The 24,029-nt window shown below is 34.9% G+C and overlaps 5 protein-coding genes and 3 long non-coding RNA genes across 9 annotated transcripts; 1 reads left to right on the top strand and 7 right to left on the bottom strand.

Moving 5' to 3' along the window:
• Window positions 1–254: 254 nt before the first annotated feature.
• On the bottom strand, window positions 255–880 carry LOC141902899 (uncharacterized). Its single transcript, XR_012618973.1, has 3 exons — window positions 773–880; window positions 564–683; window positions 255–391 (listed from the first exon to the last, which is right to left on the bottom strand). It is a non-coding gene; the product is annotated as an uncharacterized LOC141902899 (long non-coding RNA).
• Window positions 881–1,523: 643 nt separating this feature from the next.
• Window positions 1,524–2,320, bottom strand: LOC141902808 (uncharacterized). Its single transcript, XR_012618945.1, has 3 exons — window positions 2,300–2,320; window positions 2,091–2,210; window positions 1,524–1,918 (listed from the first exon to the last, which is right to left on the bottom strand). It is a non-coding gene; the product is annotated as an uncharacterized LOC141902808 (long non-coding RNA).
• An 816-nt stretch (window positions 2,321–3,136) lies between these two features.
• On the bottom strand, window positions 3,137–3,845 carry LOC141902759 (uncharacterized). The gene is made up of 3 exons (XR_012618940.1): window positions 3,818–3,845; window positions 3,609–3,728; window positions 3,137–3,436 (listed from the first exon to the last, which is right to left on the bottom strand). It is a non-coding gene; the product is annotated as an uncharacterized LOC141902759 (long non-coding RNA).
• Window positions 3,846–4,680: 835 nt separating this feature from the next.
• Window positions 4,681–5,475, bottom strand: LOC141901135 (pre-mRNA-processing factor 19-like). Its single transcript, XM_074788234.1, has 3 exons — window positions 5,335–5,475; window positions 5,126–5,245; window positions 4,681–4,953 (listed from the first exon to the last, which is right to left on the bottom strand). The coding sequence occupies exons 1-3, from the start codon at window positions 5,473–5,475 to the stop codon at window positions 4,918–4,920; spliced, it is 297 nt and encodes a 98-aa protein (XP_074644335.1). The 3' UTR covers window positions 4,681–4,917.
• A 647-nt stretch (window positions 5,476–6,122) lies between these two features.
• LOC141901835 (E3 ubiquitin-protein ligase TRAF7-like) lies at window positions 6,123–10,378 on the bottom strand. 2 transcript variants are annotated; one of them, XM_074789335.1, is made up of 15 exons: window positions 10,075–10,378; window positions 9,667–9,782; window positions 9,351–9,494; window positions 9,145–9,275; window positions 8,901–9,022; window positions 8,379–8,452; window positions 8,110–8,284; window positions 7,891–8,032; window positions 7,696–7,800; window positions 7,517–7,594; window positions 7,341–7,427; window positions 7,119–7,254; window positions 6,862–7,010; window positions 6,653–6,772; window positions 6,123–6,480 (listed from the first exon to the last, which is right to left on the bottom strand). In XM_074789335.1, exons 1-15 carry the CDS (start codon window positions 10,317–10,319, stop codon window positions 6,445–6,447), a joined length of 1,860 nt encoding a protein of 619 aa, XP_074645436.1. In that variant the 5' UTR covers window positions 10,320–10,378; the 3' UTR covers window positions 6,123–6,444. The 2 variants fall into 2 exon arrangements, with proteins under 2 accessions (XP_074645436.1, XP_074645437.1); XM_074789336.1 differs by lacking the exon at window positions 6,123–6,480 and having other exon boundaries at window positions 6,672–6,787.
• Window positions 10,379–10,651: 273 nt separating this feature from the next.
• Window positions 10,652–15,014, bottom strand: LOC141901957 (gamma-soluble NSF attachment protein-like). The gene is made up of 10 exons (XM_074789562.1): window positions 14,955–15,014; window positions 14,531–14,598; window positions 13,783–13,867; window positions 13,600–13,617; window positions 13,383–13,523; window positions 13,218–13,284; window positions 13,077–13,147; window positions 12,372–12,530; window positions 11,934–12,063; window positions 10,652–11,553 (listed from the first exon to the last, which is right to left on the bottom strand). The coding sequence occupies exons 1-10, from the start codon at window positions 15,011–15,013 to the stop codon at window positions 11,431–11,433; spliced, it is 921 nt and encodes a 306-aa protein (XP_074645663.1). The 5' UTR covers window position 15,014; the 3' UTR covers window positions 10,652–11,430.
• A 133-nt stretch (window positions 15,015–15,147) lies between these two features.
• Window positions 15,148–18,250, top strand: LOC141902625 (T-cell activation inhibitor, mitochondrial-like). Its single transcript, XM_074790446.1, has 8 exons — window positions 15,148–15,218; window positions 15,378–15,507; window positions 15,835–15,940; window positions 16,064–16,304; window positions 16,621–16,847; window positions 17,206–17,297; window positions 17,506–17,729; window positions 17,819–18,250. The coding sequence occupies exons 1-8, from the start codon at window positions 15,190–15,192 to the stop codon at window positions 18,189–18,191; spliced, it is 1,422 nt and encodes a 473-aa protein (XP_074646547.1). The 5' UTR covers window positions 15,148–15,189; the 3' UTR covers window positions 18,192–18,250.
• Window positions 18,251–19,277: 1,027 nt separating this feature from the next.
• On the bottom strand, window positions 19,278–20,120 carry LOC141901134 (uncharacterized). The gene has a single exon (XM_074788233.1). The coding sequence runs from the start codon at window positions 20,118–20,120 to the stop codon at window positions 19,278–19,280; it is 843 nt and encodes a 280-aa protein (XP_074644334.1).
• Between the last annotated feature and the right edge of the window lie 3,909 nt (window positions 20,121–24,029).

Genomic DNA, 24,029 nt, shown 5'->3' with positions numbered 1-24,029 from the left:
TGACAATAAAATTGTTTAAAGAGAAAAACACTTCAATGTGAAAATAATCTGAATCGAGAGAAAAACGTTTGACATTTGATGCCTGGAGAATTAATAACAGAATAGCGAAGTAAACAATATGAATTTGATTCGGGCACCAGTAATAATACGTAAAACTTTGTTTAAATATGAAACTACATGTAGGCTAGTTTATAAATAAATGTTACAGAACAATAAAGAAAACGTTGTATTCACATCTCAAATATCTCATTTTGTACGCATTGATGCTTGCTTGAGTAAAAGCTACACAGTACTCATAAAAAAAATCTCAAAACAGTTCCATAAATTCAATCGATCATTGTCCATGATTCAGCCGTTATCTGATTGTCTCAATCTTGAAATACTTGAACAACTGAAAAAATACAAATTAAAAACAATTCTATGATATACATCACAATAGAATATATGTATGTAGACAAGTTGTTTTTACTTATAGAATAAAATGTACTGCAACAACGATACAGGAATATAACGAATAAGTTATTTAACTTATTCACTGAGGTCACTTCATCACCGAAACATACCTTAATTTCTGTATCTTCGGACCCGGTTAGTAATAAGTCACCGTATAAAGTAAGAGCATCGACACTTCCTTCATGTCTACTCAGACTGTGTATTGAAAGCATATTCTCCAGATTCCATATCTACAAATGCATAATCTTTAACTTGAATGTGAAAATTATCGAAACGAGACTGTGTATAAAAACTTTGTCTCCGTTCTTTTTTTGAATACCTGCACAGAATTATCAGCTGAACCGGAGAATAAGAATCGTTCAGATGGAGATACGAGTAAACTCGTCACTGCCCCCACGTGACCTCGTAGATGTATTACATGCTGATGAGTGGATATATTAAATAAACGAATATGACACATTTAAGTAATATTTGCTTTTCTCTTCATACGCTATTTTTAATTATGTATACTCATTAAGTCTGATTGAGGTTTAAATCATAGTATTGTGATGATGTAGAATAGGTTTGTTATCTTTTATAACAATAAAGTACATCGAATTATTGAATAGATTGTTTTATTGAGCGTGTTCAGCTGTGTTCATGGAACTCACTGATTTCCAGTCGCTGGATGCTATATGATGTCCCAAATTCTAGGCTAACCTATCGACATTAAATGAACAGATATTTTCGCCATCTATTGGAATTTCCCTGAACTATCCATATTTCTGGAGTCCTCTCAATAGCGAACTTAGCGATGAACCATGTATCACATGCGCCATCTATTGAAAGTTTTAAGTTTTTGGGGCGTTCAGCAGAGAATAAACTGGGCGTTTCGGGTTCAAATCCAGCCTATCGATATTGATACTAGAAAGAAGATTATGCAAATTGAAGATACATGAAGATAGTCAACGACGTGAGAACGCACAGAATTCTTACAAATGATTTTTATTTCATTAAAAGTCGGTTTCAGCAGCTGCATTTATCATTTATAATCATTCCTGAGAAACAAGAATTAAATATCTAATACTCATAATCTACGACAATAAAATTGTTTAAAGAGAAAAACACTTCAATTTGAAAATAATCTGAATCAAGAGAAAAATGTTTGACATTTGATGCCTGTAGAATTAATAACAGAATAGTGAAGTAAACAATATGAATTTGATTCGGGCACCAGTAATAATGCATAAAACTTTGTTTAAATATGAAACTACATGTAGGCTAGTTTATAAATAAATGTTACAGAACAATAAAGAAAACGTTGTATTCACATCTCAAATATCTCATTTGTACGCATTGATGCTTGCTCGAGTAAAAGCTGCACAGTACTCATAAAAAAATCTCAAAACAGTTCCATAAATTCAATCGATCATTGTCCATGATTCAGTCGTTATCTGATTGTCTCAATCTTGAAATACTTGAACAACTGAAAAAATACAAATTAAAAACAATTCTATGATATACATCGCAATAGAATATATGTATGTAGACAAGTTGTTTTTACTTATAGAATAAAATGTACTGCAACAACGATACAGGAATATAACGAATAAGTTATTTAACTTATTCACTGAGGTCACTTCATCACCGAAACATACCTTAATTTCTGTATCTTCGGACCCGGTTAGTAATAAGTCACCGTATAAAGTAAGAGCATCGACACTTCCTTCATGTCTACTCAGACTGTGTATTGAAAGCATATTCTCCAGATTCCATATCTACAAATGCATAATCTTTAACTTGAATGTGAAAATTATCGAAACGAGACTGTGTATAAAAACTTTGTCTCCGTTCTTTTTTTGAATACCTGCACAGAATTATCGGCTGAACCGGAGGAATCGTTCAGATGGAGATACGAGTAAACTCGTCACTGCCCCCAAGTGACCTCGTAGATGTTCATGCTGATGAGTGGATATATTGAATAAACGAATATTACACATTTAAGTAATATTTGCTTTCTCTTCATACGCTATTTTTAATTATGTATACTCATTAAGTCTGCTTGAGGTTTAAATCATAGTATTGTGATGATGTAGAATAGGTTTGTTATCTTTTATAACAATAAAGTACATCGAATTATTGAATAGATTGTTTTATTGAGCGTGTTCAGCTGTGTTCATGGAACTCACTGATTTCCAGTCGCTGGATGCTATATGATGTCCCAAATTCTAGGCCAACCTATCGACACTAAATGAACAGATATTTTCGCCATCTATTGGAATTTCCCTGAACTATCCAAATTTCTGGAGTCCTCTCAATAGCGAACTTAGCGATGAACCATGTATCACATGCGCCATCTATTGAAAGTTTTAAGTTTTTGGGGCGTTCAGCAGAGAATAAACTGGGTGTTTCGGGTTCAAATCCAGCCTATCGATATTGATACTAGAAAGAAGAGTATGCAAATTGAAGATACATAAAGATAGTCAACGACGTGAGAACGCACAGAATTCTTACAAATGATTTTTATTTCATTAAAAGTCGGTTTCAGCAGCTGCATTTATCATTTATAATCATTCCTGAGAAACAAGAATCAAATATCTAATACTCATAATCTATGACAATAAAATTGTTTAAAGAGAAAAACACTTCAATTTGAAAATAATCTGAATCGAGAGAAAATGTTTGACATTTGATGCCTGTAGAATTAATAACAGAATAGCGAAGTAAACAATATGAATTTGATTCGGGCACCAGTAATAATGCATAAAACTTTGTTTAAATATGAAACTACATGTAGGCTAGTTTATAAATAAATGTTACAGAACAATAAAGAAAACGTTGTATTCACATCTCAAATATCTCATTAGTACGCATTGATGCTTGCTCGAGTAAAAGCTACACAGTACTCATAAAAAAAATCTCAAAACAGTTCCATAAATTCAATCGATCATTGTCCATGATTCGGCCGTTATCTGATTGTCTCAATCTTGAAATACTTGAACAACTGAAAAAATACAAATTAAAAACAATTCTATGATATACATCACAATAGAATATATGTATGTAGACAAGTTGTTTTTACTTATAGAATAAAATGTACTGCAACAACGATACAGGAATATAACGAATAAGTTATTCAACTTATTCACTGAGGTCACTTCATCACCGAAACATACCTTAATTTCTGTATCTTCGGACCCGGTTAGTAATAAGTCACCGTATAAAGTAAGAGCATCGACACTTCCTTCATGTCTACTCAGACTGTGTATTGAAAGCATATTCTCCAGATTCCATATCTACAAATGCATAATCTTTAACTTGAATGTGAAAATTATCGAAACGAGACTGTGTATTAAAACCTTGTCTCCGTTCTTTTTTTGAATACCTGCACAGAATTATCGGCTGAACCGGAGGAATCGTTCAGATGGAGATACGAGTAAACTCGTCACTGCCCCCACGTGACCTCGTAGATGTTCATGCTGATGAGTGGATATATTGAATAAACGAATATTACACATTTAAGTAATATTTGCTTTCTCTTCATACGCTATTTTTAATTATGTATACTCATTAAGTCTGATTGAGGTTTAAATCATAGTATTGTGATGATGTAGAATAGGTTTGTTATCTTTTGTAACAATGAAGTACATCGAATTATTGAATAGATTGTTTTATTGAGCGTGTTCAGCTGTGTTCATGGAACTCACTGATTTCCAGTCGCTGGATGCTATATGATGTCCCAAATTCTAGGCCAACCTATCGACACTAAATGAACAGATATTTTCGCCATCTATTGGAATTTCCCTGAACTATCCATATTTCTGGAATCCTCTCAATAGCGAACTTAGCGATGAACCACGTATCACATGCGCCATCTATTGAAAGTTTTAAGTTTTTGGGCCTTCAGCAGAGAATAAACTGGGTGTTTCGGGTTCAAATCCAGCCTATCGATATTGATACTAGAAAGAAGAGTATGCAAATTGAAGATACATGAAGATAGTCAACGACGTGAGAACGCACAGAATTCTTACAAATGATTTTTATTTCATTAAAAGTCGGTTTCAGCAGCTGCATTTATCATTTATAATCATTCCTGAGAAACAAGAATTAAATATCTAATACTCATAATCTACGACAATAAAATTGTTTAAAGAGAAAAACACTTCAATTTGAAAATAATCTGAATCGAGAGAAAATGTTTGACATTTGATGCCTGTAGAATTAATAACAGAACAGCGAAGTAAACAATATGAATTTGATTCGGGCACCAGTAATAATGCATAAAACTTTGTTTAAATATGAAACTACATGTAGGCTAGTTTATAAATAAATGTTACAGAACAATAAAGAAAACGTTGTATTCACATCTCAAATATCTCATTTGTACGCATTGATGCTTGCTTGAGTAAAAGCTACACAGTACTCATAAAAAAAATCTCAAAACAGTTCCATAAATTCAATCGATCATTGTCCATGATTCGGCCGTTATCTGATTGTCTCAATCTTGAAATACTTGAACAACTGAAAAAATACAAATTAAAAACAATTCTATGATATACATCACAATAGAATATATGTATGTAGACAAGTTGTTTTTACTTATAGAATAAAATGTACTGCAACAACGATACAGGAATATAACGAATAAGTTATTTAACTTATTCACTGAGGTCACTTCATCACCGAAACATACCTTAATTTCTGTATCTTCGGACCCGGTTAGTAATAAGTCACCGTATAAAGTAAGAGCATCGACACTTCCTTCATGTCTACTCAGACTGTGTATTGAAAGCATATTCTCCAGATTCCATATCTACAAATGCATAATCTTTAACTTGAATGTGAAAATTATCGAAACGAGACTGTGTATTAAAACCTTGTCTCCGTTCTTTTTTTGAATACCTGCACAGAATTATCAGCTGAACCGGAGAATAAGAATCGTTCAGATGGAGATACGAGTAAACTCGTCACTGCCCCCACGTGACCTCGTAGATGTATTTCATGCTGATGAGTGGATATATTGAATAAACGAATATGACACATTTAAGTAATATTTGCTTTCTCTTCATACGCTATTTTTAATTATGTATACTCATTAAGTCTGATTGAGGTTTAAATCATAGTATATGTGATGATGTAGAATAGGTTTGTTATCTTTTATAACAATGAAGTACATCGAATTATTGAATAGATTGTTTTATTGAGCGTGTTCAGCTGTGTTCATGGAACTCACTGATTTCCAGTCGCTGGATGCTATATGATGTCCCAAATTCTAGGCCAACCTATCGACACTAAATGAAGATATTTTCGCCATCTATTGGAATTTCCCTGAACTATCCATATTTCTGGAGTCCTCTCAATAGCGAACTTAGCGATGAACCATGTATCACATGCGCCATCTATTGAAAGTTTTAAGTTTTTGGGGTGTTCAGCAGAGAATAAACTGGGTGTTTCGGGTTCAAATCCAGCCTATCGATATTGATACTAGAAAGAAGATTATGCAAATTGAAGATACATGAAGATAGTCAACGACGTGAGAACGCACAGAATTCTTACAAATGATTTTTATTTCATTAAAAGTCGGTTTCAGCAGCTGCATTTATCATTTATAATCATTCCTGAGAAACAAGAATTAAATATCTAATACTCATAATCTATGACAATAAAATTGTTTAAAGAGAAAAACACTTCAATTTGAAAATAATCTGAATCAAGAGAAAAATGTTTGACATTTGATGCCTGGAGAATTAATAACAGAATAGCGAGGTAAACAATATGAATTTGATTCGGGCACCAGTAATAATGCATAAAACTTTGTTTAAATATGAAACTACATGTAGGCTAGTTTATAAATAAATGTTACAGAACAATAAAGAAAACGTTGTATTCACATCTCAAATATCTCATTTTGTACGCATTGATGCTTGCTTGAGTAAAAGCTACACAGTACTCATAAAAAAAATCTCAAAACAGTTCCATAAATTCAATCGATCATTGTCCATGATTCGGCCGTTATCTGATTGTCTCAATCTTGAAATACTTGAACAACTGAAAAAATACAAATTAAAAACAATTCTATGATATACATCACAATAGAATATATGTATGTAGACAAGTTGTTTTTACTTATAGAATAAAATGTACTGCAACAACGATACAGGAATATAACGAATAAGTTATTTAACTTATTCACTGAGGTCACTTCATCACCGAAACATACCTTAATTTCTGTATCTTCGGACCCGGTTAGTAATAAGTCACCGTATAAAGTAAGAGCATCGACACTTCCTTCATGTCTACTCAGACTGTGTATTGAAAGCATATTCTCCAGATTCCATATCTACAAATGCATAATCTTTAACTTGAATGTGAAAATTATCGAAACGAGACTGTGTATAAAAACTTTGTATCCGTTCTTTTTTTGAATACCTGCACAGAATTATCGGCTGAACCGGAGAATAAGAATCGTTCAGATGGAGATACGAGTAAACTCGTCACTGCCCCCACGTGACCTCGTAGATGTATTACATGCTGATGAGTGGATATATTGAATAAACGAATATTTTGATTGTACGTGCCTAGAAAAAAAGAAATATGTTTCAAAATGATCAGGACTCAGTTACAAAGTCGCGACATAAAGATTGATCTTATCATAGTAGCGCATACAATAATGACTATTTTATTACCTGCAATGATGTACTTAGACGTCAATACTAAGGAATGAATGGAACCATATTTATGATCGATCTTTCCGCGAAGGTTGAATTTACCAGAAGCATCCCACATTTCTATCGTATTGTGAGATCCACTGTATACTTTATCCTATGATTTATACATCGATTAAAATGAAAATACAATACATTCAGGTACCAGGAAAAAACATTATAAATGTACAAACATTTTATTACCTTGGTTCTATTAACTGCGAGCGCTCTGACCCAGTGGTACAAACCATCAATCGTATGAATCGGTTCAAGATCTTTAGCACTCCAAACCTTGAAAAATGTTGAGTAGAGCAATACATGATCATTAAATCATCAAATAATCAGAGAAATAGTGGGAAACAGAATGAAAAAAATTATACCTTGATCACAGAATAAGATGAAGTAAAGATATATTCCCCACAATGAACTAAAGCACATATTATATTGTTGTGAGCTTGCTGTAAATTAAATAAAATATTATGATAATAGATATACATGTACGGCATGTAATGTATAGCAATAAGATGAAATTCTGTAAATAAATGAAAACGCTGCTTACCTCTCTTATAGCTTTCTGTTCATAAGAGTTCACATCCCAAGCTTTAATACTGTAGTCAGCGCCTGCACTAAACATCACATTCCTCATTAGAGCAATACAGAAAATCTGAAAGTAAATCCAAATATAGGATGAGACACAAGTAGTAGATAAATAACTGTATAATTCCTTTAGGTTTTCATACATGCATAAACGTACCCCATCATTGTGAGCTACTATTGTGTGTATACAACCTTTAGCTAACATATCAACGTTCCATACTTTAATCACTTTATCACCTCCAGCACTAAATATTCGACTGCCTCTGTTCGCTAATGCATACACCGGTCCTTTGTGTCCCCTGAAATTGAAATTTTGAGGTTATAAAAGGTAGTTGTTTTGCATACGATTTTCTCGAAAATAATTTCTTCGACTAACCTGAATGTACCGAGACATTTAAACATTAAAGGTGTCGTCCAGTTTTCTGTACTGTTACTGCGACTGGAAGTAGATGTATCAACCAGACTTACATTAGGATTACTAACTGGTGAAGATGTTGACATCATACTTGTACTAGTGGACCGAGGTGATTTCGGCATTACACAATTCAAACCTAATGACAAATTGAATTTTGAATTAATAGTTTCTAAAAATGTCTACATTGCAAAGAAAGGGACTACTCATAAAACAGGCTATTGAGTATCTACCTGAAGATGTTCTTCCTTTCGATTCCATTGAATGTTGTAACTCTTCAACAGTTTGTGTAAGTTTTGTAATATTACTGCAACGAAAATCAATTGAAAATCAATTTTCTGTGTCTTTACATTTTCAGTTTATAGCTAAAACTATGCATTTAGCATAAGCAAAATGATATGCATAAAGTTTTGATGTAGCATTTAAGAAAAAAATTCGAAACAAAAGTACCGGACCCGGTTTCACAGTTGTGAGTAAAGGGGAGATGAACTGATTTCAACACGAACAAAATCGAACTCAGAACTGTGGAAATGGATCTTGCATAAAATGTAACACTTAACAAGACAAATTCAATGAATATAAAATATATTTTGATAACGCAAACAAAGATAATTTCACCTAAATACCGACTAATCAACATTACATACCCAAACCTGTTCACGAAGAAATATTGATAGTAGAATTACTAATTTACAAGCAGTGATTGATGTAGTATGAAACCGTGATAAAAGCCGTGAATTCGAGACAGAACTTACGTTTTACAAGATATCAGTTGTTTTCGCATCTCATCTCGTTCCCCTTCTAGTTTCTTCACGCGATTTGTAAGTTGGTCGACAGTCAGTGAAAGATGCTGATTCTCAGTCGTAAGATTACCAATCTATTTAAACAACAACAACGCTTCACATTTCATTTCTCGTTTGCAAATAATTGACGAAAAAATGAAAAAACTTCATCTTTTTATATGGTTTTTTGGACAGATACTATCTTTTGCGCACTTACTTGCTCTTTTATAGCTAAAACTGTTGTGTCATTGGCTCCATCAGAACCCTGAACTAATCTATTCGCTAGATAGAAAGAACATTCTTTATAATGTTCCAACAGATCTGTATGACGTCCACTAAATCGACAGCCTATCATCGATAATAGCATAGCTAATCAGGATGTCATCGATGTCAATCCAATGAGAATAAGGCTTCAAGTCTTACCTGCATTTTTGGCCGAACAGAAGAAGTTTGTACATATTTCAAGATGCGCGGAAAGATTCGATTTCTTGAATGTTCCACATTCAGCGCTGTTTGGACATACAACTGCACCATAGGAACAATCATCTTCATGTTGTTGTCTTAAACCTTTGGAAAACAATCAAACCTACACAATCACCTAGATATGCCTACTTTTGGATAGCGGCTTTGATATCAATTTTATCGATTAAGGCGCTTTACAAACACATAATCCTATCCTATTATCCCTAAATGTTTTTGTGTAAAATCAGCAGTTTTGACTGCACATCATTATTCTTACCAAATGACACTTTTTCAGGGCAGCCATTTTCATCCATCACATATTCACCAGCATCTGTGAGTTTAACACCGTACTGACAGTGAATCAATAAATCATCGATTTGACCAACTACAGCTCTGTAAATGAGGAGATAAAGAAATTAGGTTGTTAAGAGTATCAATGATTAAGTCTTATAAAAAAAAGAAAGCTTATTGGAATCCGGAGGGATCAAAAAACAGCATGCTTCTTTTTGAATGATCATTAAGTGCCATAGTTTTTGAGATATCGCTGAACGCAATAGTTAGAAAATTTGAGCAAAAAGTGTCGTCTTTAAATTTTCAAAATTCAATACCGGTACACAAAAACTGTAGTAGGCCTATTATAGTCATATCAACCAAGTCTTATGATTCAAGACCATTTTTGGCATACCTGTTCAATACCAATGTATCTAGACCACAGATAAAACTATCTAAAGGGCAAACTACAGAATTCCCATTTTGACAGCTGTCATCAACCTCTGCCGGCTTGCAACTAGTAATACAACTTCTACAGAACGTATGTCCACAGACGGTACTGATCACCGGATCATTGTAAACTTTATGACAAAATCCACATTTCAGATGTTGACTCGGAGATGATACGAAAACCGTCGGTCGAACGACTGTTTGCGACATTTTACTACATTATTACAAGTTTAATCGTTCAAATCAAAATGAAACCAACACCAATAAACACTTCCTGGTACTAATTCACATACTTCAGATGCATATTATACGGTAGCCCAGATGAACCAAATTCAAATTCAATTAAGGTTTATTACAAGTAGTTCCCAAAAACATGCTTAGCAATCTAATCGATACGAATAAAATGCATTTCAATTTTCAATCCTAGTCCTTAACACCAAACCATTCTTTTGAAGATCATGATTTGAACAGTGATGGACAGACATGGATAGTTCAATACACCAGGGCTCAAAATTATAACAAAAACTGTAAGAAACTTGACATCAAATAAAACATCTTTATTGAACAATAATCTTATCAACAATGTATTGTCATTGCAAGCTTAATAGATGATATACAAAAATTCACTACAATAACATTTTTCCAAGTGTTCGTACAAAAAACAAGAAGGTCTACCATGCATGGAAATGTCAGCTGAAAATAGGAATAACACTGACAGAAGTAAATGGAAATATGATGGTTTGAAAAGGTATCGTTTATCTTAACTTTTTAGTACACAAATTCACAAACCAAAAAGCCACAAGAGCTGCATATTTCAACCTATCTGCACTACAGTAGTACAACGTTCCTCACTGCATATCAATAACAATATAATATCATCGTTTACACAGTTAACTATATTATGTATATATATGAGTGTTTTGTGAAGACTTCTAGCTACCTACCAGTAAACTTCTATCACTAATGCATCACTGACTACGAGGCACATGTAATAAATCAAGTGACATGAAGGATATCACGATGCACAAGGCCACACGAATAATCATTCCGATTTACATAATATCATTTTCCATTACTTTTTCAATAGATAAAACCTATCCCTCCTGAATTTGTTAACATTTATTAAATTAGGGAAGTGGTGGTCAGTAGTAACCTGACTAGAATAACACACGTCCTACCCGGATTTATACCAACACTGTCACACTGTCCACTCTTCATCTGACTGAAGAATGTTTCATTCGATCAATAAATTGGTCCCTTCTTTCAAATAAGAGAGTGAATTATGGGTTTGGTATTCATTCATTCCGATTCCTTTAACCGTTCAACACAATCCACCGGAATACTCATCATCATCTTCCTCATCTGCTCCTAGTTCTTTATCACTGCGACGATCAGATTTTATACTGGCTCCAGGTGCTTTTAACGCACGCGCTAATTTAGCAAACTGAAAAAATAAATCGTGTAGAAAAACTCAAACATTTCAGAATTTGCGTTATAGAGCCAGAGTTCATTTCCTGACCCTTGACCAAAAATTCCCCGATTAGCAGATATCCACATTGGAGACGGTTTCTTCCGCCACTGATGAGGAATTGATGAAACGAATTGTAAGATAAAATCCCACTATTTACAGATTAAAAGAATTTAAAAACCAGAATTTATTTATTAAATCTAAAATATTTAAAAGACACGACGTTTTTTTACTTTAGATTTAATAAATAAATTCTGGTTTTTTAAATTCTTTTAATCTGTAAATAGTGGGATTTTATCTTATTATCCGTTCACCACGTTTGAGTGTGGTCATCGTTCTAAACGAATTGTACTTACATCATTCTCCATGTATTTGAATACTGGTAAAGATAACGTCTCATTCATTACAGCACCATCTCCCGAATCATAAGCATCTAATAAAGCTTCTAAAGCACGCGCGTCATCGGAACCAATGAATTCAGGATACCTTCGTAAATACAATATTCATCTGATTTTAATGAAGGCAAAACACAGAAAAAATCAAGACTTGTAAAAATAAGGCTAAACAAAAATGATACCTTGTTTCTCCGCAGCGGCCGGGTCATTTTTGTAAAATATGATAAAATTCATAAACAGTTCATTTCCATAGCGGCCGGGTCTGTTATGGTGAAATTGATCACGATTTCAAAAAAAGTAATGTATAGGGTAGATAGGCGGCCGGCCGGGTCAACATTTAAGCTCAGCAGAGCGGAGAAACAAGGTATCAATTTTTTTTGGCCTAAATCCTCCATTTACCCGAGAGCAGCCTTATACATTTTATTAGCCGCAACGTAATCAGTTCTGGATAGATGAATAAGCACAGCTCCGGTCACTAATTTAACGACTGTAGGAAAGTTTTCCGATAACGCGTGGAGATCAATTTCTTTCTTTATCATATCCGCTGCTTCATCATATCTGGAAAACAAGAGTCGAAGAGAATTAACAACAACATTATCTCATAGGCAATGATAAATTCTATGTATGATAATCAAATATTAAGATCCTGGACCAAGTTGTACAGTCGTGACCTAAATCCCCAGGGACCAGTTGCACAGTCGTGAATTAAGTCAGAAAATGGTCTTAAATCTTAAGACCGGTCTGAAGTTGTTAGATTGGCTATAGAACTAAGTTGGTCTTAGACTGGTCTTAAGTTTACGCCATCACTATGCAACCGGCTCCTGATTGGTATTCAAAAAGTTTGATTGGATATAGAATTACCGTAAGATAGACTTCTACTGAAAGTCTTAGCCATGACTGCGCAACTTGGCCCAGTTTATCATTTTAATAACCATTTCACTATATATCATCATAGAACTGACTACTATAATATCATCATTACATCAAAAGAAATGATGGCTCGAAAACAGCCGAGATGTCGAGGTACCAATTTACTTTCAATGTAGGACTTGGCTTGAATCATATTTTCTATAGATTGGAGTATTTCAATGGCTAATACTATACCTTTGTAAGCGAATCAATAAACGAACACTCCTTCCAACTGAATCAGCTGCTTGTCTCGGTCGATCTTCAACCTGTAAATAATAAATAATATAGGTACGCAGGCAGTGATACAGATTCAATCAATATCGTAGTATCATTTACCTCCGCGCATTCACAAGCATGTCGATACAAATCTAAAGACGCTTCAGGCATCGGTAATTCCAATATCCTAAAATCAAGTTTTTATAATCATTACATAGATACGTATCGCAACGTTTAGGATAATGAAGATGGTTAATATATATATATATATTATCGAACACTCACTTGGCCGCCTTTTCCCAGGTTAAAGCCGCAGTATCCGTAGTACCGTTTTCTCTAAACAGCTGTCCTGCTCGCCCCATCAAATTAGCAACGCTTTGATAATCTTTCATATCTCGACTAACGAGTCCTGCTGCTTCTAGAGACCTGGCAATTAATCAATATTCATTAATTTCTAATCAACATGTAACGGTGAAGAAAATTTTCCAGGCTCAATACTTACTTCGCTGCGTGGAAATTTCTGCCGACAAGTTAAGATAAACACATTTATACGAATTGATTGTCAAGTATTTTCTAAAATAGTATAATAGTATTAAATAATACTAATAATAATAATAATAATAATAATAATAATAGTATAATAGTATTAGTATTAGTAGTAAAATAGTATTTTATAAAAGGATACCCTCCCAACTTTAACTGCATATCAGCAGCCTTGATATAAGCATCGCGACAACGCTCCAGAGCTTTAGCATTCTTGAAACTAATGGCTGCAAAAAAGTGACGTCGTGTTAGTTGATAAATCAATCCTTAATCAAATCATAGTTTGAATCAATTTTGCTTGTAAACTTATTATGATTTTGTATAAATTTCAGTTGACAAAAATCTGTAAATACGTTTTCGATCTAGGACTAATGTCGATTTCAACCTGACTTGAGAGCATTCCAGGTGGCCTAGCTCGCTCATTTTTAGTAGTACATACCTGATAAAGGTCTTAGTAGGACCAGAAAGGACAGGCAGTCGACCTAAATCATCATTTTTAAATCCATTTGAAACTGTATTGAAGGATATCCAAAAAGTCTTCACTGAAAGGGGTTAAATGAAGAGAAGTGCTTCCATGATTTGAAAGTTTAACAATATGTTTCCATGCTTACGTACAAAACTTCAGTTGGTAGGCATGGAGACATATCGTTAAACTTTCAAATCATGGAGTCTCTTTTCTCTCAGGAACCCCTCTCAATGTAGACTTTTTGGATATCCTTCTATACAGTTTAAAGTGGATTAAAAAACGATATTTTAGGTCAGCTGCCAATGCATTCTGGTCCTAATAAGACTTTTATCAGGTATGTACTACCAAAACTGAGTGAGCTAGGCCACCAGGAATGCTCTCAAGTCAGGTTGAAATAGACATTGATTAGGCGTAATAAACCTACCTGCTTTAGCGTATTCAGATGCAGCACCGTCGTAATCCGGTTTCCACTTCATCAAAGAGGTTTTAAGGCTGCGAATGGAGAAAATAACAATAAGAGATTACAACTCAATTCTTTCATTTACCAAGTTCACATTCAACGCGACAACTCGACAGATGTAGTGAATTTAATTGCAGAAGATATTTAGCGCCATTCTCGAAATATAATCCAAGCCAGTTTACAAGCCCAGGCCTGTGGCCAGTTGCACAGTCAACTCAAAAAAGACTAATATTAGTTAGTAGGAAGGAAGTAGTATATTGTGATGTCGTTAGATTGATTGGCTTGGTCTTAACTCTTTTAAGTCTAAGCCATGACTATGAAACAGGCCCCAGAGTCTCTGCTCTTTAACTATATATCAATATTTCTATATTTAACACTCGGTATTTACCATTTTTCGACGGCTTTTAAATGATCTTCTCCTTCTTGCAGATGACGTTTCTCGGCCATTTTTTCTCTATAGTAAAACTCTTTCGCAGCGGATGTAATGAAATCTTGGTAAGGACTAAAACATGGTATTGACGTCTTTACGCCAATTCCGTGTTTTACTGTTTGTGCATTGATTTATGAATCGAACTTTCTCAGAAAAAGTGGATTTTTGCACGATTTTAGCGTAGTTTGAGAATATGCATACTTTACGCAGTTTAAGATTAAGGTATTTGTGAAGTCTGTTTTAGAATCTGCTTAGAAATAATGCGAAAACTCGATGAAAAGTTGTAATTTGTAGAGATCTGCTCATTTATAGTTAGTCTGTATTCAAATCGTTTACAGTAAATATTATTAGCAATGAATGAGGTTTTTTTTGAAATTGTAGAATGAATGCAGTGAATCCAGTTGGAGATTTGATAAAAAGATTCCTGACGCAACAAGAAACATCGACCGCATTGAGGCCGTTTTATTTCGCGGTTCATCCTGATTTGTTCGGAAATTATCCTGAAGAAAAGGTTTCTAATCGCGATGACAGTAATTTTGATTTAACCCCGTGGAAAGGTTTCAATCGTTTCTGGTTTACATTTTCCCATGGATTCAATTATTTCCGCACAATTCATGTTTTTCACAGTTAACGCCTTACGCGCGGTTTCCGTGGTTATTTTGAATGAAGACTTTATCTATCAGATGTTAAACAAATGAAATAACAGCGAGAACGTATCAATATGTTTGAAACCTTGAGAGAATGGCGGTATTGGACATAAACATACGTCCAAAACCTTTCAGGGGTTAGATTTTATGAATGAACAAATGAATTTATGAAATCATTTATTTATTCGCAGACAACCAACGAAGAATCTTTGAAGATTTTGAATTCATATATACAGACATTGTGGGTACCATCTAACAACGCTAAACCAGTCAGCTTAAAATTCTACATCAGATTAAGTAAGAAACTCAGTATTGTTAACTTTTAATGCCTAGAAAAAATGTGTTTGAATTTTTCTTTTTTTGTTGAAATAACCAAATACATTTTACAATAACTGTATTTATTGTATGTATTTCTTGTAGACAACAACGATAGGAAACTGAAAGAAGTGAATGTGAATCTGTTATCATTAGATGCTCGAACTCTAGTCCGCGATATTCTGAAAGCCTGTGAATTACCGCTAGAATATGTGGAAAGTATCAAACCGAAGTCATCACCAACAGATGAGCACAATATTCGATGGCATCCTTCGTTTCATGATTTTTTCGGCAAAACGAATCCAAATATGGGTAATTTTAGGAAGAACGTGACACCTACGCTGAGGTACGTACCGGAATAACTCAAAATCAGGAAATAGTTGTAATTTCAACGCTTCAACTCAATAGCTACAAGCTTTTTTCAAAATATATGATTCATAACCAAAAACGGTTGTAACAATGGCTCATAGCAGTGGGGTTCAAACTCATAGTTTTTGTAGTTGTGATAATTACTATATTGATGACTTATCCAAAAAAGGACAATTTAAACTTGGTAAATTGAATTCGAAGTATGCAAATTGTGAGGACAATAGAGTCTGACTGTATTTCAACACTGTGGAAACCAATATTTTAAACTTGTTAGAATTGCGTTTTAATTCCAGTTCTTGGTTGCGACTGAATTTAGACGTTGCCGATCAACTCTCCACGGCTAATCATCCCGTTCTCAAGGAAAATACGAGTATAACTGATGATATGATTGAATCCCTACGAGTCACTGATGTTGAGTGGAACTGTAACTGGGGACCACAACAGTTCAACAGTTGTCTTAAAAGTTTCGATCGTTTATATCAGCAACATAAAAATGAAAGATTCATTTCTGCTCTGAGAGGTACTGGAATATCTAATGTCATTTAGAAATCATGAAATACCGAGAAATATACGTGAATTTATACAGTAAAACCTCTCTATACTGTGGGGACCAAGCACTGGAGGAATATACTGTAGGGAGGCTCAGGTCATGATGCAAACCACAACTACAACTAAAGCCAAGCAGCTTAATTTTGTAATTTACTAAATTCATATTTTGTCCCAGAAAATGTTCACTACAGAGAGGTGTTCACTATAGGGAGGCACTTAAGTATTTTAGATAGGAAAATGTTTTGACTTGGCAAATGGTGTTCACTGTAAAGAGGTGTTCACTAAGGGAGGTTTACTGCAGTTTTTTACAGCATTTTTCTGATTTTCAGGTCATGTACTATCATTCTGTAACGCTACTGGAGTTTGCTTCAACGGTAAAATAAACTTGAGTAGCGATGATGTGCCACAGAATTGGATCAATGTAAGATCACGGGTCAGCTGCATGGCCATGGCTTAGATTATAAGACTGGTCTAAGACAATCTTAGTTCTATAGCCAATCAAACAAAGTCAGACCAGTCTTAAGATATAAGACTTCTTTTGACAGTGCAACATGGCCTTGGCTTTTTGCACTGTTGTTGAAATATGAGGCTTGGCTCGAGTAATTGATGGTTTGAACTTCTTTTTTCAGCTACTGATATCGTTACCGAAACATATGAATACTCTACGACAGTTACCTGAAATGGAACGTAGAGTTTCAGTGTTATTGAACGGAATTCAGATCGGTAGACGTGAGAACATCGTGATGGTCGATGAGTACTCGAAACAATTAACACGTCTTATACACACGCTAGAATCAGACACTACCGGACATATAGAGGGCGCTGTTAGACATGTTCAACTAGTCGTTGAGAGGTAAGACTGGAAATAGTCTCAACTATTTACTTACAGATATAACTGTGTTACTCTTCAATTATTATTTGTATATCATTTTCTATTTACAGCGCTGCTGGGCCTTTAACCGTTTCGAGGAGCGGTCAAATTCTGATTCCGTTTTCTTGTCCCGGATTTCTTGTGAAAAATTTCATACAACAAAAGAAAGAAGAAGCGTTTACAATGATGCGAGATTACAGATATTACCTCGCGAAAGAAAATGATATATTACAAAAGTGTAAAGACAAACTTGAGTTACTGAGTTTACGGCGCGATCAATCTTTATCCTCGGTTAACGTTATCAAATGTTGCAAAAGGCTCATAAATAACCCTGAAGAAATAGGCGTTTCTTTAAAAGGCAAAAAGTTAAAGATCTCGCAGTTTTATTCGATAATGCAGGATGGGGAAATAGTTATACCCTGTAACTGGCGAGGTCATAGTTGACATAAAACTAATGATTTTGTAGATCTGTATTCATACTCATAACTTGTGCCATTGGTAATCATCTGCTTTACTAAACTTAGATTATTTAAAACCATTTGTTAAAGTAAATTAAATGAGTCAGTTTGTATCTTAAAATGAAATCCCAGTAATGTTTCTATACATCGAAGTCAGTTGCTCAAAAGTCGGTTGAATTCAACCAATAGATTGGTGACATATTGATAATTAATTAACCATTATAACTATAACTTATCCAGTGGTTGATTTATCCAGTGAGCAACTGACCCCGATATGTTAACTACTATTTGATAATGCTGAATATTCAGATATATTTAGAATGCACAATATATAAATGTTCAACAACTGCCACTGGCAAAATGAAAGTAAAACTGTTACGATGAATGATATTCAGGTGCATGATTCTGGATTGACTGCAGATGTGATACGATATTGTGTGAACTGCTGTATTTAATTTGTTAAGATGCATTAAAAGTTGTTATTTTTCTGAAGTAAAGAATTTTTTGTTCAGTAGTCGTTTAACAATGAGGAGATTGGTATGAAGAATATCAATGCAACGCAGATATGAATCGCTCGCTTGTTTATCCTGCAAGAAGGTGAAATCGACTGTCCTGGGTTCGAACTCGGGTGTAAAAGTATCCCGGGTTCAAAAGTATCCCGTGTACGGTGGAAAGAGTGGAAATGATCGTTGCAAGAACTACCCTGACGCCGCGGTCCGTTGATCTCTTAAAGCCCCGTGGCTGACACCCTCCAACACACATCGCACACATCTTGGAGTACGTACTCCAAGCACACATAGAAATAAAATCTTGTGTAGACTAGACGACAAATTTTTTTTTCAATAATATTCAAAACCAACTGCAAATTGAAATTGAAATCTAAAAGTTTATTTTTTGTCACCAGTCAAAAATCATTGAAACAAACTTTGGAATAGTTTTCACGAAGCTTAACTTTTTGAGACTTTGCACGATGTGAAGGACCGGATGATGCCCAGGTGCCAGGAGTCGCATGGATATTCTGTAGAATCAATCTCAACATCAACCGAAACAAAAACCCACATTCAGCATTCGATCACTTGGCAAACAGCATCGTATACGCAGTTTCTCTAAAGCTTCTACTTGCCATTACATTAATGATGAAATTAATCGCTGAGTCGATTGGAGTCAAATTGTTTAAAAGGACAAACGATTTCCACATCGTCGGTGTCGTTTCGTAGTTAATGAAATATTTGAATATTCTCGAAATGATCGTCGGTGATTCGCAGACTATGTAAATAACTGTAGCTATGATCACAAGTTGAGTAGCTTTCGCGTTAGCATTCGTTTCCGTATTCGACGACGATGTCATGAATTTTCTATTTTTCATGGAACGACTGATGGACCACAGCAAAATCGTGTTTGCCAGCATGAGAATTATTAACGGCGCGTTAACTGTTACTATCAAATAAATCCACGTCGAGCTCAGGTCCATTGATTTACCCTTCTCAAATTTAAGATAAGTCGGACTCGACGACGATGTTTCTAAACATTTAAACGGGATAATACGACCACCGAAATAACGAGGAATATAAATCCCCGCCGATACGGTCACAATTATCGCTATACTTAGATTAGCACATTTTCTGTCAACATGACGCCGAGACCAGAACGGGAATAATACGTGTAAACATCGAACAACCGCCGACAAAACAACCACCCAATTACGAATGGTCACCGTCGACTTGTAGCCGGCCATGCGGAGCCAGTTCCACATCGGAAATACGCCGTAATCTCGGAGACGTATTACGGCATCTCCGTAGATTGCTTGGAAAATGAGTCGACGAACTGGACTATCGAGAAATATGTTTATAAGATAAACTGTGTCGGCTATTGACAACATTGTGAGGAGATAAATCGCCTGACCGCTTTCAGTCATTTTTCGAAATACAAAAATTCCGAAGATATTCAAACAAATACCCAAAACACAGATTGTACCAATACCGTAAACTACCACGTAGTGCTTGAATACTTCTAGTTCGTCAATTGGGCATCGCGAATAGTTCATACTTTCCTCGATCGCGCGACATCGACTTCAGAAAATGTGAATTTCATGTACAATACCACAATCACATACGATCAGAATCTAGCGTTCAGAAGTAATTCACAAAGAATGAGATGTATATACATTCCTTCGTTGTGTTATTAAAGCATTGATTTGCCAATTTTCGATCATTTGCTCTTGATTTATTCTAATTTACAAATTCAAGTTTGCAACGATTCAAATGAAATTTCCGATGAAATACTGATGAAAAACAATTACTACAGTGTTATTCCCTTAGGGGTGTAATCACTAGAACTGCTGAGACGACTGCAACGTCTTCCCAATGGTTGAAAAAGCGATATGCTAAAACTTCATAATAACAGTGGTGCAACGCAGTATTCTGTTCGAGGCACCGGTAAAGCGCTTGACATTTTCAGTGTCTGCATCCAAAAGAGCAATCATTCAGTTGAAATGATCGCTCTTAGATCCATCCAACCAGTATCAGCCAGGATTGACACATCCGGCTCAAACATCTCATCTAACGTATCCCAGTTGACGAATTCAGTTCACGCATTTTTCTCAATTACATTTTACTGGTTTTGAAGGTTTTTTGATGATAATTTCTTCAGAAATATTTTCGATATACAGATTTTGTGTTCGATTTTGATGAAATTCGCACACAATACTAATTGAAAGTGATAATGAAATTTTCTTTTGGTTTATACCATTCCTCGTCAAAGACTTTTCTAACTTCAAGATTATGCACTTTTATGACATGTGGCATGACTATTATTCTGTTACTGACATAATATTGCCCTTTCATGCCGCACGGGCTTTCACAAAGCAAAACAAAGATTATTCACTTTGTGAAATGTGGTCCAGGTAACAAGATATTTAAACCCAGTCAGAAACTGTAGATTTCTTATTTGAACCGATTCAACTGCTCAGGGCTGAGATTTGGTAATTACTTGTAAATAGAATTCTTATGTATAAAATGTCAGTGAAATGTAACTTGTGGTCATAGCTCCATTTCGAAATATGAAATTTTTCTGTCGAATTGAATTTTAAGAAACAAAAATCTATGGATTACTTTATGAAATAGACACTTAAGGGAAGATATCAACCGGTCTGTGAAACTGCATGTTTTAACTTATTGAAACTCTGGCATGTTGAACTAATTCCTGCCATGCAAGAGTATTCAACCAGTAGCTTTTGTCACAGTTTAGGATACCCGTATATTCCGTGATAATGCGTCGGATTACCCACGTGGTAGACGTAATTGACTGCAAGTGTTATGAGTAAAACAAGTCTAAAATCAAATTTGAATATGAAGTAAACAAATGACATCATCATAGATATTCAAGGAAAACATATCTAGAACATGTTGAAGTTGACCTCAACATGTTCGTGGCTACAGGGGCTCCCACACACATCATGCACATAGAAATAGAATCTTGTGTCAGACTTTACGAATACGACAGGTAGTTTCTTTGTAATATTTGAAACCAACTTAAAATTGAAGTAAAAATTGTTATGTCAAAGTTTATATTTGCTCACGAGTCAAAAATCGTTAAAACAAACTTTGAAAATATAGTTTTCACGAAGTAATTACGGCAGCGCTTGTCATGCAGTGACGTTTAGCTGTTGTTGTGTCGGCGACATTATGATACATTCTTCACACCGTGTACCGTAAAATTGACGATTTCATTAAATGCTTGAAAACAGTTTGCGCAACATGGAGAGAAGTTCTAGATTAAATCTAGCATCCTTTCACTGATGAAAATGCATTCAGGTTTCTCACAAGAGGATGATTGAAATGTTTCGCAGAGATTGTAGCTAGTTACAGCTTTGATATGTTTGACTCCACCAACATTACAAGTACAATTGTTGCGTTGACAACATCTCGACTTACTCCTTGTGAGAAAACTCGATTACGTCCTATGAAATGGATTAATAAATTCAATGTTTATATGTATCTAGGCTGGTATCTACCGGCGTCTGTAATGGGTATCATATTCAACGCATTCACGTTGATCGTTTTAAAACGATTCAAATCTGATATTTATTTTCTCATCAAATTTCTCGCTTTAAACGATCTTTTGTTTATGGTCACTACATTTATTCTATATCCACTGAGAGTTGCGTACATTTACGCCGTTTTGGGAGATATCGTGTTTCGCTGGAATGACTGGAATTACGGTTGGATTTTTATTTCAATATCTTTGCCGTTTTTCTACATATTTCAGATGACACGTAACTGGTGCACTGTACTGCTCAGTGTTGAGCGGTTAATCGTCATAGTGTTTCCAATAAAATCTCATAGATTTCCAAAGAAGTTGATATCACTATGGGCGATGGTATTCATTTCACTGCTAAGTTTCAGCGGACATTTTATCCAGTTTCTCCCGACGCACGCGCTCATCTTCGTGCCATGTAACCCCCAGTGGCCATATGTAACAGCGCGTGAAAATGCACATATGTATCGATACTGGAAGGGTTGGTTTGATCAGTCATATTGGCGTTACACTATTTCAGGAAGCTATCTTTTCATGTATCTCACTGTCATGATCCCAATTTGCTTTTTGATTGTCCTCAATGTAATTCTTATCTCGGTGACATTTTACCGTCGGGTTATTCGACGTTCAAAGCTCGGTGTAACTGATGAATCGTCTAGAAGGGAAATGAGGGTCTTGAAAATGATTTTAGCAGTTGTTTTTTTGTTTATCATTTGTGAAGGTTTTGGTTTTGTCGATCGTTTAAAGGATCTAGAATACATCGGCAAAACGTTTGAAGGTTTGAGACAAATAGCGTTGGGATTTTCTATCATTGATTCGTCAGTGAATTTTAACGTGTATTGTGTAACAAACGGAAAATTCAGAAAAGTGGCAACTGATATTTTAAAGTCATTGCTTCACAAGCGATAACATGGTTTTCTGCCAGTTTGCGACACTTTTTTTAAATAATTGTAATATCAAAAATATTTTGAAAATGTTAAACGATCTAATTATCAGCACAAATACTCGCATGCCAGGGTATGTGCAACCTGTTACGTGAGTGAAAACATACTTTCGCGTGGCAGGTCAGGAGTTAGTTATAAAGTATTTCGAGTGTTTCAATTAATTAAAAACCTCATGTATCCTGCACTTCAGCTGTTACGTGACTAACAAATAAATTACTATTTTTTTGTTTGTTTTTGGCATTACGCCCCTTGGTTCTTGGTTCCCCAGCCGACTAACCCCATTGGATTTTCCTGACCTCTGAATTAGAATTGAAGATTTTTGTAGCGCAATGAAATAATAAAAGAATGAATCTAAAGCATAGTGAACATAGTTTATTACATATATAATACATTACAACGTGTTTCTTATGAAAGTGATTTTTTAATTTTCTCAAATGAATATGAACAGATACCACCATGCTGCAGTCAACATTTTAGTGGTGACTGGTTGATAAAGGGGATTCCCGGTTCGGCTCCCGATTGAAAATCATTTTACATTTTCACGCTTCACAGTACATTTTAAAATTCGTTGATCATGTAGATATTTCCTAGTTTTGTGAAATCCCGATGTTTCCGATCATCGCTTACGCAATACTTGTCCATTTTTACGGAAGCGTCCTGGGGACACGAGAAAAAGTATTTTCTGACGTATGAATTAAGAAATAAGATTCAGGTATTTCTTGAGATAAAACTCATCATAAAATCGATTTAGTAATTAGGCTAAAAAAAATTGATACCTTGTTTTCTCCACTCTGCTGAGCTTAAATGTTGACCCGGCCGGCCGCCTACCTACCCTATACATTACT

This window comes from Tubulanus polymorphus, chromosome 3, assembly GCF_964204645.1.
Source record: "Tubulanus polymorphus chromosome 3, tnTubPoly1.2, whole genome shotgun sequence".
Taxonomy (NCBI): Eukaryota; Metazoa; Nemertea; class Palaeonemertea; order Tubulaniformes; family Tubulanidae; genus Tubulanus; species Tubulanus polymorphus.
Note: the sequence above shows the minus strand (reverse complement) of the source record. Positions and strands in the feature narration are given on the sequence as shown.

Excerpts from the sequence above, each read along its gene's own strand:
- LOC141901135 (XM_074788234.1), bottom strand. The coding sequence starts at position 5,475 with ATGTGTCATATTCGTTTATTCAATATATCCACTCATCAGCATGAAATA. Across the intron at positions 5,246-5,334 it reads CAGCTGATAATTCTGTGCAG|ATATGGAATCTGGAGAATAT; the intron begins GTATTCAAAAAA and ends ATGCATTTGTAG. Across the intron at positions 4,954-5,125 it reads CCGAAGATACAGAAATTAAG|TTGTTCAAGTATTTCAAGAT; the intron begins GTATGTTTCGGT and ends GTATTTTTTCAG.
- LOC141901835 (XM_074789335.1), bottom strand. The coding sequence starts at position 10,319 with ATGTCGCAAACAGTCGTTCGACCGACGGTTTTCGTATCATCTCCGAGT. Across the intron at positions 9,495-9,666 it reads CCCTGAAAAAGTGTCATTTG|GTTTAAGACAACAACATGAA; the intron begins GTAAGAATAATG and ends TGTTTTCCAAAG. Across the intron at positions 8,285-8,378 it reads GAAAGGAAGAACATCTTCAG|GTTTGAATTGTGTAATGCCG; the intron begins GTAGATACTCAA and ends ATTTGTCATTAG.
- LOC141901957 (XM_074789562.1), bottom strand. The coding sequence starts at position 15,013 with ATGGCCGAGAAACGTCATCTGCAAGAAGGAGAAGATCATTTAAAAGCC. Across the intron at positions 12,531-13,076 it reads TTATTGATTCGCTTACAAAG|ATATGATGAAGCAGCGGATA; the intron begins GTATAGTATTAG and ends CTTGTTTTCCAG. Across the intron at positions 12,064-12,371 it reads ATGTATAAGGCTGCTCTCGG|GTATCCTGAATTCATTGGTT; the intron begins GTAAATGGAGGA and ends GTATTTACGAAG.
- LOC141902625 (XM_074790446.1), top strand. The coding sequence starts at position 15,190 with ATGCATACTTTACGCAGTTTAAGATTAAG. Across the intron at positions 15,508-15,834 it reads GAAATTATCCTGAAGAAAAG|ACAACCAACGAAGAATCTTT; the intron begins GTTTCTAATCGC and ends ATTTATTCGCAG. Across the intron at positions 17,730-17,818 it reads GTTCAACTAGTCGTTGAGAG|CGCTGCTGGGCCTTTAACCG; the intron begins GTAAGACTGGAA and ends TTCTATTTACAG.
- LOC141901134 (XM_074788233.1), bottom strand. The coding sequence starts at position 20,120 with ATGACTGAAAGCGGTCAGGCGATTTATCTCCTCACAATGTTGTCAATA.